This window comes from Chiloscyllium plagiosum, unplaced genomic scaffold (genome assembly GCF_037043375.1).
Source record: "Chiloscyllium plagiosum isolate Xiang-an unplaced genomic scaffold, Cpla_swu_hap1 HiC_scaffold_44, whole genome shotgun sequence".
NCBI lineage: Eukaryota > Metazoa > Chordata > Chondrichthyes > Orectolobiformes > Hemiscylliidae > Chiloscyllium > Chiloscyllium plagiosum.
In genome coordinates this window covers 8703201-8717294 of record NW_028270182.1, presented here as the reverse complement: position 1 = coordinate 8717294, position 14094 = coordinate 8703201, and the positions used below count along the sequence as shown (strand labels likewise).

The 14094-nt window shown below is 52.3% G+C and overlaps 2 protein-coding genes across 3 annotated transcripts in view; one reads left to right on the top strand and one right to left on the bottom strand.

Annotated features, from left to right (window-relative positions):
- The window catches only part of LOC122544428 (uncharacterized), a 53258-nt gene extending 46460 nt beyond the window's left edge, over positions 1-6798 (bottom strand). The window contains exon 1 of one of the 2 annotated variants that reach the window (XM_087982689.1): positions 6750-6798. In XM_087982689.1, coding sequence (XP_087838815.1) covers positions 6750-6775 — 26 coding nt within the window. In that variant the 5' untranslated portion in view covers positions 6776-6798. The remainder of the gene's footprint in view (positions 1-6749) is intronic. The other variant, XM_087982688.1, reaches the window with a different exon arrangement.
- LOC122544429 (SPRY domain-containing SOCS box protein 4-like) overlaps positions 1-14094 on the top strand; it is a 37319-nt gene that overhangs the window by 8132 nt on the left and 15093 nt on the right. The gene's annotated exons all lie outside the window — the stretch shown is intronic.

Genomic DNA, 14094 nt, shown 5'->3' with positions numbered 1-14094 from the left:
CTGTGAACTCACCCCATGAATGAATTTAAGAAGTTTTTGGAAATACTGTACAGGCAAAAATCTGAGAACTTAAGGGTAAACTTTTGACAGGCAGATGATGCGCATTAGAGACAAAAAGAACACGCAGATGCTGGAATCCAAGGTAGACAAGCAGTAGGCTGGAAGAACACAGCAAGCCAGGCAGCATCAGAAGTCAACATGGATATAACTCTTCTTTACCCGAAATGTTGACGTAGAGTCATAGAGTCATAGAGATGTACAGCGTGGAAACAGGCCCTTCAGTCCAACCCATTCATACCGACCAGTTATCCTAACCCAATCTAGTCCCACCTGCCAGCACCCGGCACATATCCCTCCAAACCCTTCCTATTCATATACCCATCCAAATGCCTCTTAAATGTTGCAATTGTACCAGCCTCCACCACATCCTCTGGCAGCTCATTCCATACATGTACCACCCCCTGTGTGAAAAAGTTGCCCCTTAGGTCTCTTTTATATCTTTGCCCTCTCACCCTAAACCTATGCCCTCTAGTTTTGGACTCCCCCACCCCAGGGATAAGACTTTGTCTATTTATTCTATCCATACCCCTCATAATTTTCGAGGAGAAAGTGAGGACTGCAGATGCTGGAGATCAGAGCTGAAAATGTGTTGCTGGAAAAGCGCAGCAGGTCAGGCAGCATCCAAGGAATAGGAGAATCGACATTTCGGGCAGAATCCTGAAGAAGGGCTTATGCTCGAAATGTCGATTCTCCTGTCCCTTATAATTTTGTAAACCTTGATAAGGTCACCCTTCAGCCTCCGAAGCTCCAGGAAAAACAGCACAGCCTATTTAGCCTCTCCCTATAGCTCAAATCTTCCAACCCTGGCAACATCCTTGTAAATCTTTCCTGAACCCTTTCAAGTTTCACAACATCTTTCTGATAGGAAGGAGACCAGAATTGCACGCAATATTCCAACAGTGGCCTAATCAATGTCCTGTACAGCTGCAACATGACTTCCCAACTCCAGAGTACTCCAGAGTACTCAATACTCTGACCAATAAAGGAAAGCATACCAAACGCCTTCTTCACTATCCTAACTACCTGCAACTCCACTTTCAAGGAACTATGAACCTGCACTCCAAGGTTTCTTTGTTCAGCAGCACTCCCTACGACCCTACCATTAAGTGTATAAGTCCTGCTAAGATTTCCTTTCCCAAAATGCAGCACCTTGCATTTATCTGAATTAAACTCCATTTGCCACTTCTCAGCCCATTGGCCCATCTGATCAAGATCCCATTGTAATCTGAGGTAACCTTTTTCGCTGTCCACTACACCTCCAATTTAGGTGTCATCTGCAAACTTACTAACAGTACCTCTCATGCTCACATCCAAATCATTTATACAAATGATGAAAAGTAAAGGACCCAGCACCGATCTTTGTGGCACTCCACTGGTCACAGGACTCCAGTCTGAAAAACAACCCCCCACCACTACCCTGTGTCTTCTACCTTTCAGCCAGTTATGTATCCAATTGGCTAGTTTAGATTAGATTCCTTACAGTGTGGAAACAGCCCTTCGGCCCAACAAGTCCACACCGACCCTCCGAAAAGCAACCCTCCCAGACACATTCCCCTACATATACCCCTAACACTATGGGCAATTTAGCATGGCCAATTCACCTAACCTGCACGTCTTTGGATTGTGGGAGGAAACCAGAGCACCCAGAAGATACCCACACTGACATGGGGAGAATGTGCAAACTCCACACAGACAGTTGCCCAAGGAGAGAATTGAACCCAGGTCCCTGGCACTGTGAGGCAGCTGTGCTAACCACTGAGCCACCATAGCTCTCCATGTATTCTGCGAGATCTAACTTTGCTAATCAGTCTCCAATGGGGAAACTTGTCGAACGCCTTACTGAAGTCCATATAGCTCACATCTACTGCTCTGCCCTCATCAATCCTCTTCGTTACTTCTTCAAAAAACTCAATCAAGTTTGTGAGATATGATTTCCCATGCACAAAGCCATGTTGACTATCCCTAATCAGTCCTTGCCTTTCCAAATACATGTACATCCTTTCCCTCAGGATTCTACCCAAAAGCTTGCCTACCACCAAGGTCAGGCTCACTGGTCTCTACTTCCCTGGCTTGTACTTAGCACCCTTCTTAAACAGTGGCACCATGTTAGCCAACCTCCAGTCTTCGGGCACCTCACCTATGACTATCAATGATTAAAACAAATCTCAGCAAGAGGCCTGGCATCACTTCCCTGCCTTCCCACAGAGGTCTAGGGTACACTTAGAGTCATAGAGATGTACAGCATGGAAACAGACCTTTCGGTCCAACCTGTCCATGCCGACCAGATATCCCAATCCAATCTAGTCCCACCTGCCAGCGCCCTGCCCATATCCCTCCAAACCCTTCCTATTCATATACCCATCCAAATGCCTCTTAAATGTTGCCATTGTACCAGACTCCACCACATCCTCTGGCAGCTCATTCCATACACGTTCCACCCTTTGTGTGAAAAAGTTGCCGCTTCGGTCTCTTTTATATCTTTCCCCTCTCACCCTAAGCCTATGCCCTCTAGTTCTGGACTCCCCAACCCCAGGGAAAAGACTTTGTCTATTTATCCTATCCATGCCCCTCATAATTTTGTAAACCTCTATAAGGTCACCCTTCAGCCTCCGATGCTCCAGGGAAAACAGTCCCAGCCTGTTCAGCCTCTCCCTGTAGCTCAGATCCTCCAACCCTGGCAACATCCTTGTAAATCTTTTCTGAACCCTTTCAAGTTTCACAACATCTTTCCGATAGGGAGGAGACTAGAATTGCACGCAATATTCCAACAGTGGCCTAACCAATGTCCTGCACAGCCGCAACATGACCTCCCAACTCCTGTACTCAAAACTCTGACCAATAAAGGAAAGCATATCAAACGCCTTCTTCACTATCCTATCTACCTGCGACTCCACTTTCAAGGAGCTATGAACCTGCACTCCAAGGTCTCTTTGTTCAACAACACTCCATAGGACCTTACCATTAAGTGTATAAATCCTGCTAAGATTTCCTTTCCCAAAATACAGCACCTCGCATTTATCTGAATTAAACTCCATCTGCCACTTCTCAGCCCATTGGCCCATCTGGTCCAGATCCTGTTGTAATCTGAAGTCACCCACTTCGCAGTCCACTACACCTCCAATTTTGGTGTCATCTGCAAACTTACTAACTGTACCCCTTATGCTCGCGTCCAAATCATTTATGTAAATGACAAAAAGTAGAGGACCCAGCACCGATCCTTTTGGCACCCCACTGGTCACAGGCCTCCAGTCTGAAAAACAACCCTCCACCATCACCCCTCTGTCTTCTACCTTTGAGCCAGTTCTGTATCCAAATGGCTAGCTCTCCCTGTAATCCATGCGACCTAACCTTGCTAATCAGTCTCCCATGGGGAACCTTGTTGAACGCCTTACTGAAGTCCATACAGATCACATCTACTGCTCTGTCCTCATCAATCTTCTTTGTTACTTCTTCAAAAAAATCAATCAAGTTTGTGAGACATGATTTCCCACGCACAAAGCCTTGTTGACTATCCCAAATCAGTCCTTGCCTTTCCAAATACATGTATATCCTGTCCCTCAGGATTCCCTCCAACAACTTGCCCCCCACCAAGGTCAGGCTCACCAGTCTATAGTTCCCTGGCTTGTCTTTACCGCCCTTCTTAAACAGTGGCACCACGTTTGCCAACCTCCAGTCTTCCGGTACCTCACCTGTGACTATCGATGATACAAATATCTCAGCAAGAGGCCCAGTAATCACTTCTCTAGCTTCCCATAGAGTTCTCGGGTTCACCTGATCACCTGTGGATTTATCCACCTTTAACCGTTTCAAGACATCCAGCACTTCCTCCTCTGTAATCTGTACATTTTGCAAGATGTCACCATCTATTTCCCTACAGTCTATATCTTCCATATCCTTTTCCACAGTAAACACTGATGCAAAATATTCATTTAGTATCTCCCCCATTTTCTGTGGCTCCACACAAAGGCTGCCTGGCTGATCTTTGAGGGGCCCTATTCTCTCCCTAGTTAAGCTTTTGCCCTTAATATATTTGTAAAACCCCTTTTGATTCTCCTTAATTCTATTTGCCAAAGCTATCTCATGTCCCCGTTTTGCCCTCCTGATTTCCCTCTTAAGTATCCTCCTACTTTCTTTATACTCTTCTAAGGATTCACTCGATCTATCCTGTCTGTACCTGACATATGCTTCCTTCTTTTTCTTAACCAAACCCTAAATTTCTTTAGTCATCCAGCATTCCCTATACCTACCAGCCTTCCCTTTCACCCTGACAGGAATATACTTTCTCTGGATTCTTGTTATCTCATTTCTGAAGTCTTCCCATTTTCCAGCCGTCCCTTTACTGCAAACATCTGCCTCCAATCAGCTTTTGAAAGTTCTTGCCTAATACCGTCAAAATTGGCCTTTCTCCAATTTCGAACTTCAGCTTTTAGATCTGGTCTATCCTTTTCCATCACCATTTTAATCTAATAGAATTATGGTCACTGGCCCCATAGTGCTCCTCCACTGACACCTCAGTCACCTGCCCTGCCTTATTTTCCAAGAGTAGGTCAAGTTTTGCACCTTCTCTGGTAGGTACATCCACATACTGAATCAGAAAATGGTCTTGTGCACACTTCAGAAATTCCTCTCCATCTAAACCTTTAACATTATGGCAGTCCCAGTCTATGTTTGGAAAGTTAAAATCCCCTACCATAACTACCCTATTATTCTTATAGATAGCTGAGATCTCCTTACAAGTTTGTTTCTCAAATTTCCCTCTGACTATTGGGGGGTCTATAATACAATCCCAATAAGGTGATCATCCCTTTCTTATTTCTCAGTTCCACCCAAATAACTTCCCTGGATGTATTTCCGGGAATATCCTCCCTCAGCACAGCTGTAATGCTATCCCTTATTAAAAATGCCACTCCCCCTCCTCACTTGCCTCCCTTTCTATCCTTCCTGTAGCTTTTGTATTCTGGAACATTAAGCTGCCAGTCCTGCCCATCCCTGAGCCATGTTTCCATAATTGCTATGATATCCCAGTCCCATGTTCCTAACCATGCCCTGAGTTCATCTGCCTTCCCTGTTAGGCCCCTTGCATTGAAATAAATGCAGTTTAATTTATTAGTCCTACCTTGTCTCTGCCTGCCCTGACTGTTTGATTCACTTCTGTTCTCAGCTGTACCCGTCTCAGATCGATCGCTTTTCTCACTATCGCCGTGGGACCCAACCCCCCCACCTTACTAGTTTAAATCCTCCCAAGCAGTTCTAGCAAATTTCCCTGCCAGTATATTAGTCCCCTTCCAAGTTAGGTGCAATCCGTCCTTCTTGTACAGGTCACTTCTACCCCAAAAGAGATTCCAATGATCCAAAAATGTGAATCCTTGTCCCATAGACCAGCTCCTAAGCCATGCATTCATCTGCTCTATCCTCCTATTCCTGCCCTCACTAGCTCGTAGCACCGGGAGTAATCCAGATATTACTACCCTTGAGGACCTCCATTTTAAATTTCTGCCTAACTCTCTGTAATCTCCCTTCAGAATCTCAACCTTTTCCCTTCCTATATCGTTGGTTCCAATGTGGACAATGACCTCTTGCTGGCCCCTCTCCCCCGTGAGAACATTCTGCACCGTCTCTGAGACATCCTTGATCCTGGCACCAGGGAAACAACACACCATTCTGCTTTTTCTCTGCAGGTCTGTCTGTACCTCCGACTACAGAATCCCCTAACACAATTGATCTCTTGGAAGCCGACGTACCCCTCGTTGCGTTAGAGCCAGTCTCAATACCAGAAACTTGGCTGTTTGTGCTACGTTCCCCTGAGAATCCATCACCCCCTACATTTTACAAAACAGCATACCTGTTTAAAATGGGTATATCCACAAAAGACTCCTGCTCTAGCTGCCTACCTCTCTTACCCTTCCTGGAGTTAACCCATCTATGTGACTGTATCTGAGAATTTCCCCCCTTCCTATAACTGCCATCCATCACATACTGTTGCAGTTGCAAATTCCTCATCGCTTCTATCTGTCTCTCCAACCGATCCACTCAATCTGATAAGATTCGCATCCAACAGATATAATCCGCTGTAACCCTTAAACTCTCTTTAAACTCCCACATCTGACAAGAAGTACATATCACTGCAAAGGCCATTTTTGCTCCTTCACAATCTACAGACCCAGAAAATAACACCGTCTTATTTCTCTACAAACACTGCCCCAGGTTAAATTAATAGCTATGGCTAATATTTTAACTTTAATCGAGACTTACCTCCAAAAACATATAATCAAGAAAGAATCCACTGTACCCACTACTGCAGCCTTTCTATTGGACAGACTTAAAACAATAATTAACTTATCTGATTCTGTGCTGTGAACTTTACCCAACAGTTCCTCCAAGATTAGTTGGGAATTTCATTGTTCGTTAATTTTCCCAGATGCACTCCGATGTCCAGCGATACACGAATTCAAACAGCAAAGGCGGTAACTGTGCAGGTTTTTTCTCTCGCTCTCTCTCTCCTGCACTGTCCTCACCATGTGCTTCCTTTGTCTGCCCTGCTCCCTTTTAAAACTGGTGTTGTTTTGACATTTTATTTCCCAAAGTTCCAAAACAATGCAACAGCACAGAAAACAGTAATTGCTGCTCCTGGAATTCAAGGAAATCACCTCCAACACCGAAAAAACCTCAAAAAAAGGAGCAACACTTACAGCCAGAAATTTACCCCGTCCTCCATCTTGGATTACCCAGAATGGATTGATACACCTTTATGCGTTTCAAGACGTCCAGCACATCCTCCTCTGTAAAATGGATATTTTTCAGGATGTCACTGTCTAATTCCCTACCATCTTTACCTACGTGCCCATCGGAATCCATTGGCAGCAGGAAACTCCAAAACCACTGCAGATCCTGAAGAAGATGAGTCACAACCCCAACATAGCTGCATTTCCCACAATTTCGAAATACACAGGCAGTTGGCTGCGAGAACACAGGAAGGAGACAGGCAGGAGGCTGAGGGAACACAGCAAAGAGACAGGCAGGAGGCTTGGAGAACACACCAAGGAGATAAGCAGGAGGCTGAGGGAACACAGGAAGGAGACAGGCAGGAGGCTACGAGAACACAGGAAGTAGACAGGCAGGAGGCTGAGGGAACACAGCAAAGAGACAGGCAGGAGGCTGAGGGAACACAGGAAGGAGACAGGCAGGAGGCTGCGAGAACACAGGAAGAAGACAGGCAGGAGGCTGAGGGAACACAGCACGGAGACAGGCAGGAGACCGAGGGAACACAGCAAGGAGACAGGCAGGAGGCTGAGGGAACACAGCAAGGAGACAGGCAGGAGGGTGAGGGAAAACAGCAAGGAGAAAGGCAGGAGGCTGAGGGAACACAGCAAGAAGGCAGGCAGGAGGCTGAGGGAACACAGCAAGGAGACAGGCAGGAGGTTGAGGGAACATAGCAAGGAGACAGGCAGGAGGCTGAGGGAACACAGCAAGGAGACAGGCAGGAGGCTGAGGGAACACAGCAAGGAGACAGGCAGGAGGCTGAGGGAACACAGCAAGGGGACAGGCAGGAGGCTGAGGAGAACACAACAAGGAGACAGGCAGGAGGCTGAGGGAACACAGCAAGGAGACAGGCAGGAGGCTGAGGGAACACCACAAGGGGACAGGCAGGAGGCTGAGGGAACACAGCAAGGAGACAGGCAGGAGGCTGAGGGAACACAGCAAGGAGTCAGGCAGGAGGCTGAGGGAACACAGCAAGGATACAGGCAGGAGGCTGAGGGAACACAGGAAGGAGACAGGCAGGAGGCTGAGGGAACACAGCAAGGAGACAGGCAGGAGGCTGAGGGAACACCACAAGGAGACAGGCAGGAGGCAGAGGGAAAACAGCAAGGAGAAAGGCAGGAGGCTGAGGGAACACAGCAAGGAGACAGGCAGGAGGCTGAGGGAACACAGCAAGGAGACAGGCAGGAGGCTGAGGGAACACAGCAAGGGGACAGGCAGGAGGATGAGGGAACACAGCAAGGAGACAGGCAGGAGGCTGAGGGAACACCACAAGGAGACAGGCAGGAGGCTGAGGGAACACAGCAAGGAGACAGGCAGGAGGCTGAGGGAACACAGCAAGGAGTCAGGCAGGAGGCTGAGGGAACACAGCAAGGAGACAGACAGGAGACGGAGGGAACACAGCAAGGGGACAGGCAGGAGGCTGAGGGAACACAGCAAGGAGACAGGCAGGAGACTGGTAGAACACAGCAAGGAGACAGGCAAAAGGCTGAGGGAACACAGCAAGGTGACAGACAGGAGGCTGAGGGAACACAACAAGGAGACAGGCAGGAGGCTGAGGGAACATAACAAGGAGACAGGCAGGAGGCTGAGGGAACACAGCAAGGTTACAGGCAGGAGGCTGAGGGAACACAGCAAGGCGACAGGCAGGAGGCTGAGGGAACACAACAAGGAGACAGGCAGGAGGCTGAGGGAACACAGCAAGGTTACAGGCAGGAGGCTGAGGGAACACAGCAAGGCGACAGGCAGGAGGCTGAGGGAACACAGCAAGGGGATAGGCAGGAGGCTGAGGGAACACAGGAAGTAGAAAGGCTGGAGCCTGAGGGAACACAGCAAGCAGACAGGCAGGAGGCTGAGGGAACACAGCAAGGGGACAGGCAGGAGGCTGAGGGAACACAGCAAGGAGACAGGCAGGAGACTGGGAGAACACAGCAAGGAGACGGGCAGGAGGCTGAGGGAACACAGCAAGGAGACAGGCAGGAGGCTGAGGGAACACAGCAAGGAGGCAGGCAGGAGACTGAGGAAACACAGGAAGGAGACAGGCAGGAGGCTGAGGTAACACAGCAAGGAGGCAGGCAGGAGGCTGAGGGAACACAGCAAGGAGACAGGCAGGAGGCTGAGGGAACACAGCAAGGAGACAGGCAGGAGGGTGAGGGAACACATCAAGGTGACAGGCAGGAGGCTGAGGGAACACAGCAAGGAGACAGGCAGGAGGCTGGGAGAACACATCAAGGTAACAGACAGGCAGGAGGCTGAGGGAACACAGCAAGGAGACAGGCAGGAGGCTGAGGGAACACAGCAAGGAGACAGGCAGGAGACCGAGGGAACACAGCAAGGAGGCAGGGAGGAGGCTGAGGGAACACAGGAAGGAGGCAGGCAGGAGGCTGAGGGAACACAGCAAGGAGACAGGGAGGAGGCTGAGGGAACACAGCAAGGAGACAGGCAGGAGGCTGAGTGAATACAGCAAGGAGGCAGGCAGGAGGCTGAGGGAACACAGGAAGGAGGCAGGCAGGAGGCTGAGGGAACACAGCAAGGAGACAGGGAGGAGGCTGAGGGAACACAGCAAGGGGACAGGCAGGAGGCTGAGGGAACACAGCAAGGAGACAGGCAGGAGACTGGGAGAACACAGCAACGAGACGGGCAGGAGGCCGAGGGAACACAGCAAGGAGACAGGCAGGAGGCTGAGGGAACACAGCAAGGAGGCAGGCAGGAGACTGAGGAAACACAGGAAGGAGACAGGCAGGAGGCTGAGGGAACACAGGAAGTAGAAAGGCTGGAGGCTGAGGGAACACAGCAAGGAGACAGGCAGGAGGCTGAGGGAACACAGCAAGGGGACAGGCAGGAGGGTGAGGGAACACAGGAAGAAGGCAGGCAGGAGGCTGAGGGAACACAGGAAGGAGGCAGGCAGGAGGCTGAGGGAACACAGCAAGGGGACAGGCAGATGTTTGAGGGAACACAGTAAGGGGACAGGCAGGAGGCTGAGGGAACACAGCAAACAGACAGGCAGGAGGCAGAGGGAACACAGCAAGGAGACAGGCAGGAGGCTGAGGGAACACAGCAAGGGGACAGGCAGGAGGCTGAGGGAACACAGCAAGGAGACAGGCAGGAGACTGGGAGAACACAGCAAGGAGACGGGCAGGAGGCTGAGGGAACACAGCAAGGAGACAGGCAGGAGGCTGAGGGAACACAGCAAGGAGGCAGGCAGGAGACTGAGGAAACACAGGAAGGAGACAGGCAGGAGGCTGAGGTAACACAGCAAGGAGACAGGCAGGAGGCTGAGGGAACACAGCAAGGAGACAGGCAGGAGGGTGAGGGAACACATCAAGGTGACAGGCAGGAGGCTGAGGGAACACAGCAAGGAGACAGGCAGGAGGCTGAGGGAACACAGCAAGGAGACAGGCAGGAGGGTGAGGGAACACATCAAGGTGACAGGCAGGAGGCTGAGGGAACACAGCAAGGAGACAGCCAGGAGGCTGAGGGAACACAGCAAGGAGACAGGCAGGAGGCTGAGGGAACACAGCAAGGAGACAGCCAGGAGGCTGAGGGAACACAGCAAGGAGACAGGCAGGTGGCTGAGGAAGCACAGCAAGGAGACAGGCAGGAGGCTGAGAGAACACAGCAAGGAGACCGGCAGCTGGCTGAGGGAACACAGGAAGAAGGCAGGCAGGAGGCTGAGGGAACACAGGAAGGAGGCAGGCAGGAGGCTGAGGGAACACAGCAAGGGGACAGGCAGATGTTTGAGGGAACACAGTAAGGGGACAGGCAGGAGGCTGAGGGAACACAGCAAACAGACAGGCAGGAGGCAGAGGGAACACAGCAAGGAGACAGGCAGGAGGCTGAGGGAACACAGCAAGTTGACAGGCAGGAGACTGAGGAGAACACAGCAAGGAGACAGGCAGGAGGCTGAGGGATCACAGCAAGGAGACAGGCAGGAGGCTGAGGGAACACAGCAAGGAGACAGGCAGGAGGCTGAGGGAACACAACAAGGGGACAGGCAGGAGGCTGAGGGAACACAGCAAGGAGACAGGCAGGAGACTGGGAGAACACAGCAAGGAGACGGGCAGGAGGCTGAGGGAACACAGCAAGGAGACAGGCAGGAGGCTGAGGGAACACAGCAAGGAGGCAGGCAGGAGACTGAGGAAACACAGGAAGGAGACAGGCAGGAGGCTGAGGTAACACAGCAAGGAGACAGGCAGGAGGGTGAGGGAACACATCAAGTGACAGGCAGGAGGCTGAGGGAACACAGCAAGGAGACAGGCAGGAGGCTGAGGGAACACAGCAAGGAGACAGCCAGGAGGCTGAGGGAACACAGCAAGGAGACAGGCAGGAGACCGAGGGAACACAGCAAGGAGACAGGCAGGAGGCTGAGGGAACACAGCAAGGAGACAGGCAGGAGGGTGAGGGAACACATCAAGTGACAGGCAGGAGGCTGAGGGAACACAGCAAGGAGACAGGCAGGAGGCTGAGGGAACACAGCAAGGAGACAGCCAGGAGGCTGAGGGAACACAGCAAGGAGACAGCCAGGAGGCTGAGGGAACACAGCAAGGAGACAGGCAGGAGGGTGAGGGAACACATCAAGTGACAGGCAGGAGGCTGAGGGAACACAGCAAGGAGACAGGCAGGAGGCTGAGGAAACACAGCAAGGAGGCAGACAGGAGACTGAGGAAACACAGGAAGGAGACAGGCAGGAGGCTGAGGTAACACAGCAAGGAGACAGGCAGGAGGCTGAGGGAACACAGCAAGGAGACAGGCAGGAGGGTGAGGGAACACATCAAGTGACAGGCAGGAGGCTGAGGGAACACAGCAAGGAGACAGGCAGGAGGCTGAGGGAACACAGCAAGGAGACAGCCAGGAGGCTGAGGGAACACAGCAAGGAGACAGGCAGGAGACCGAGGGAACACAGCAAGGAGACAGGCAGGAGGCTGAGGAAGCGCAGCAAGCAGACAGGCAGGAGGCTGAGAGAACACAGCAAGGAGACCGGCAGCTGGCTGAGGGAACGCAAGAAGGAGGCAGGCAGGAGGCTGTGGGAACACAGGAAGGAGGCAGGCAGGAGGCTGAGGGAACACAGCAAGGGGACAGGCAGATATTTGAGGGAACACAGTAAGGGGACAGGCAGGAGGCTGAGGGAACAGAGCAAAAAGACAGGCAGGAGGCAGAGGGAACACAGCAAGGAGACAGGCAGGAGGCTGAGGGAACACAGCAAGTTGACAGGCAGGAGGCTGAGGAGAACACAGCAAGGAGACAGGCAGGAGGCTGAGGGAACACAGGAAGGAGACAGGCAGAATGCTGAGGGATCACAGCAAGGAGACAGGCAGGAGGCTGAGGGAACACAGGAAGGAGACAGGCAGAATGCTGAGGGATCACAGCAAGGAGACAGGCAGGAGGCTGAGGGAACACAGCAAGGAGACAGGCAGGATGCCAAGGGAACACAGCAAGGAGACAGGCAGGAGGCTGAGGGAACACCGCAAGGAGACAGGCAGGAGGCTGAGGGAACACAGCAAGGAGACAGGCAGGAGGCTGAGAGAACACAGCAAGGAGACAGGCAGCAGGCTGAGGGAACACAGCAAGGAGACCGGCAGCTGGCTGAGGGATCACAGTGATGAGACAGGCAGGAGGCTGAGGGAACACAGCAAGGAGACAGGCAGGAGGCTGAGGGAACACAGCAAGGAGACAGGCAGCTCGCTGAGGGAACACAGCAACGAGACAGGCAGGAGGCTGAAGGACCACAGCAAGGAGACAGGCAGGAGGCTGAGGGAACACAGCAAGGAGGCAGGCAGGAGGCTGAGGGAACACAGCAAGGAGACAGGCAGGAAGCTGAGGGAACACAGCAAGAAGACAGGCAGGAGGCTGAGTGAACACAGCAGGAGACAGGCAGGAGGCTGAGGGAACACAGCAAGGTGACAGACAGGAGGCTGAGGGAACACAGCAAGGAGGCAGGCAGGAAGCTGAAGGAACACAGCAAGGAGACAGGCAGGAGGCTGAGGGAACACAGCAAGGAGACAGGCAGGAGGCTGAGAGAACACAGCAAGGAGACCGGCAGCTGGCTGAGGGATCACAGTGATGAGACAGGCAGGAGGCTGAGGGAACACAGGAAGGAGACAGGCAGCTGGCTGAGGGAACACAGCAAGGAGACAGGCAGAAGACTGAGGGAACACAGCAAGGAGACAGGCAGGAGGCTGAGGGAACACAGCAAGGAGACAGGCAGGAGGCTGAGGGAACACAGCAAGGAGACAGGCAGGAGGCTGAGGGAACACAGCAAGGAGACAGGCAGGAGGCTGAGGGAACACAGCAAGGAGACAGGCAGGAGGCTGAGGGAACACAGCAAGGAGACAGGCAGGAGACCGAGGGAACACAGCAAGGAGACAGCCAGGAGGCTGAGGGAACACAGCAAGGAGACAGGCAGGAGGCTGAGGAAGCACAGCAAGGAGACAGGCAGGAGGCTGAGAGAACACAGCAAGGAGACCGGCAGCTGGCTGAGGGAACACAGGAAGGAGGCAGGCAGGAGGCTGAGGGAACACAGGAAGGAGGCAGGCAGGAGGCTGAGGGAACACAGCAAGGGGACAGGCAGATGTTTGAGGGAACACAGTAAGGGGACAGGCAGGAGGCTGAGGGAACACAGCAAACAGACAGGCAGGAGGCAGAGGGAACACAGCAAGGAGACAGGCAGGAGGCTGAGGAGAACACAGCAAGGAGACAGGCAGGAGGCTGAGGGAACACAGGAAGGAGACAGGCAGAATGCTGAGGGATCACAGCAAGGAGACAGGCAGGAGGCTGAGGGAGCACAGCAAGGAGACAGGCAGGAGGCTGAGGGAACACAACAAGGGGACAGGCAGGAGGCTGAGGGAACACAGCAAGGAGACAGGCAGGAGACTGGGAGAACACAGCAAGGAGACGGGCAGGAGGCTGAGGGAACACAGCAAGGAGACAGGCAGGAGGCTGAGGTAACACAGCAAGGAGGCAGGCAGGAGACTGAGGAAACACAGGAAGGAGACAGGCAGGAGGCTGAGGGAACACAGCAAGGAGACAGGCAGGAGGCTGAGGGAACACAGCAAGGAGGCAGGCAGGAGACTGAGGAAACACAGGAAGGAGACAGGCAGGAGGCTGAGGTAACACAGCAAGGAGACAGGCAGGAGGCTGAGGGAACACAGCAAGGAGGCAGGCAGGAGGCTGAGGGAACACAGCAAGGAGGCAGGCAGGAGACTGAGGAAACACAGGAAGGAGACAGGCAGGAGGCTGAGGGAACACAGCAAGGAGGCAGGCAGGAGACTGAGGAAACAC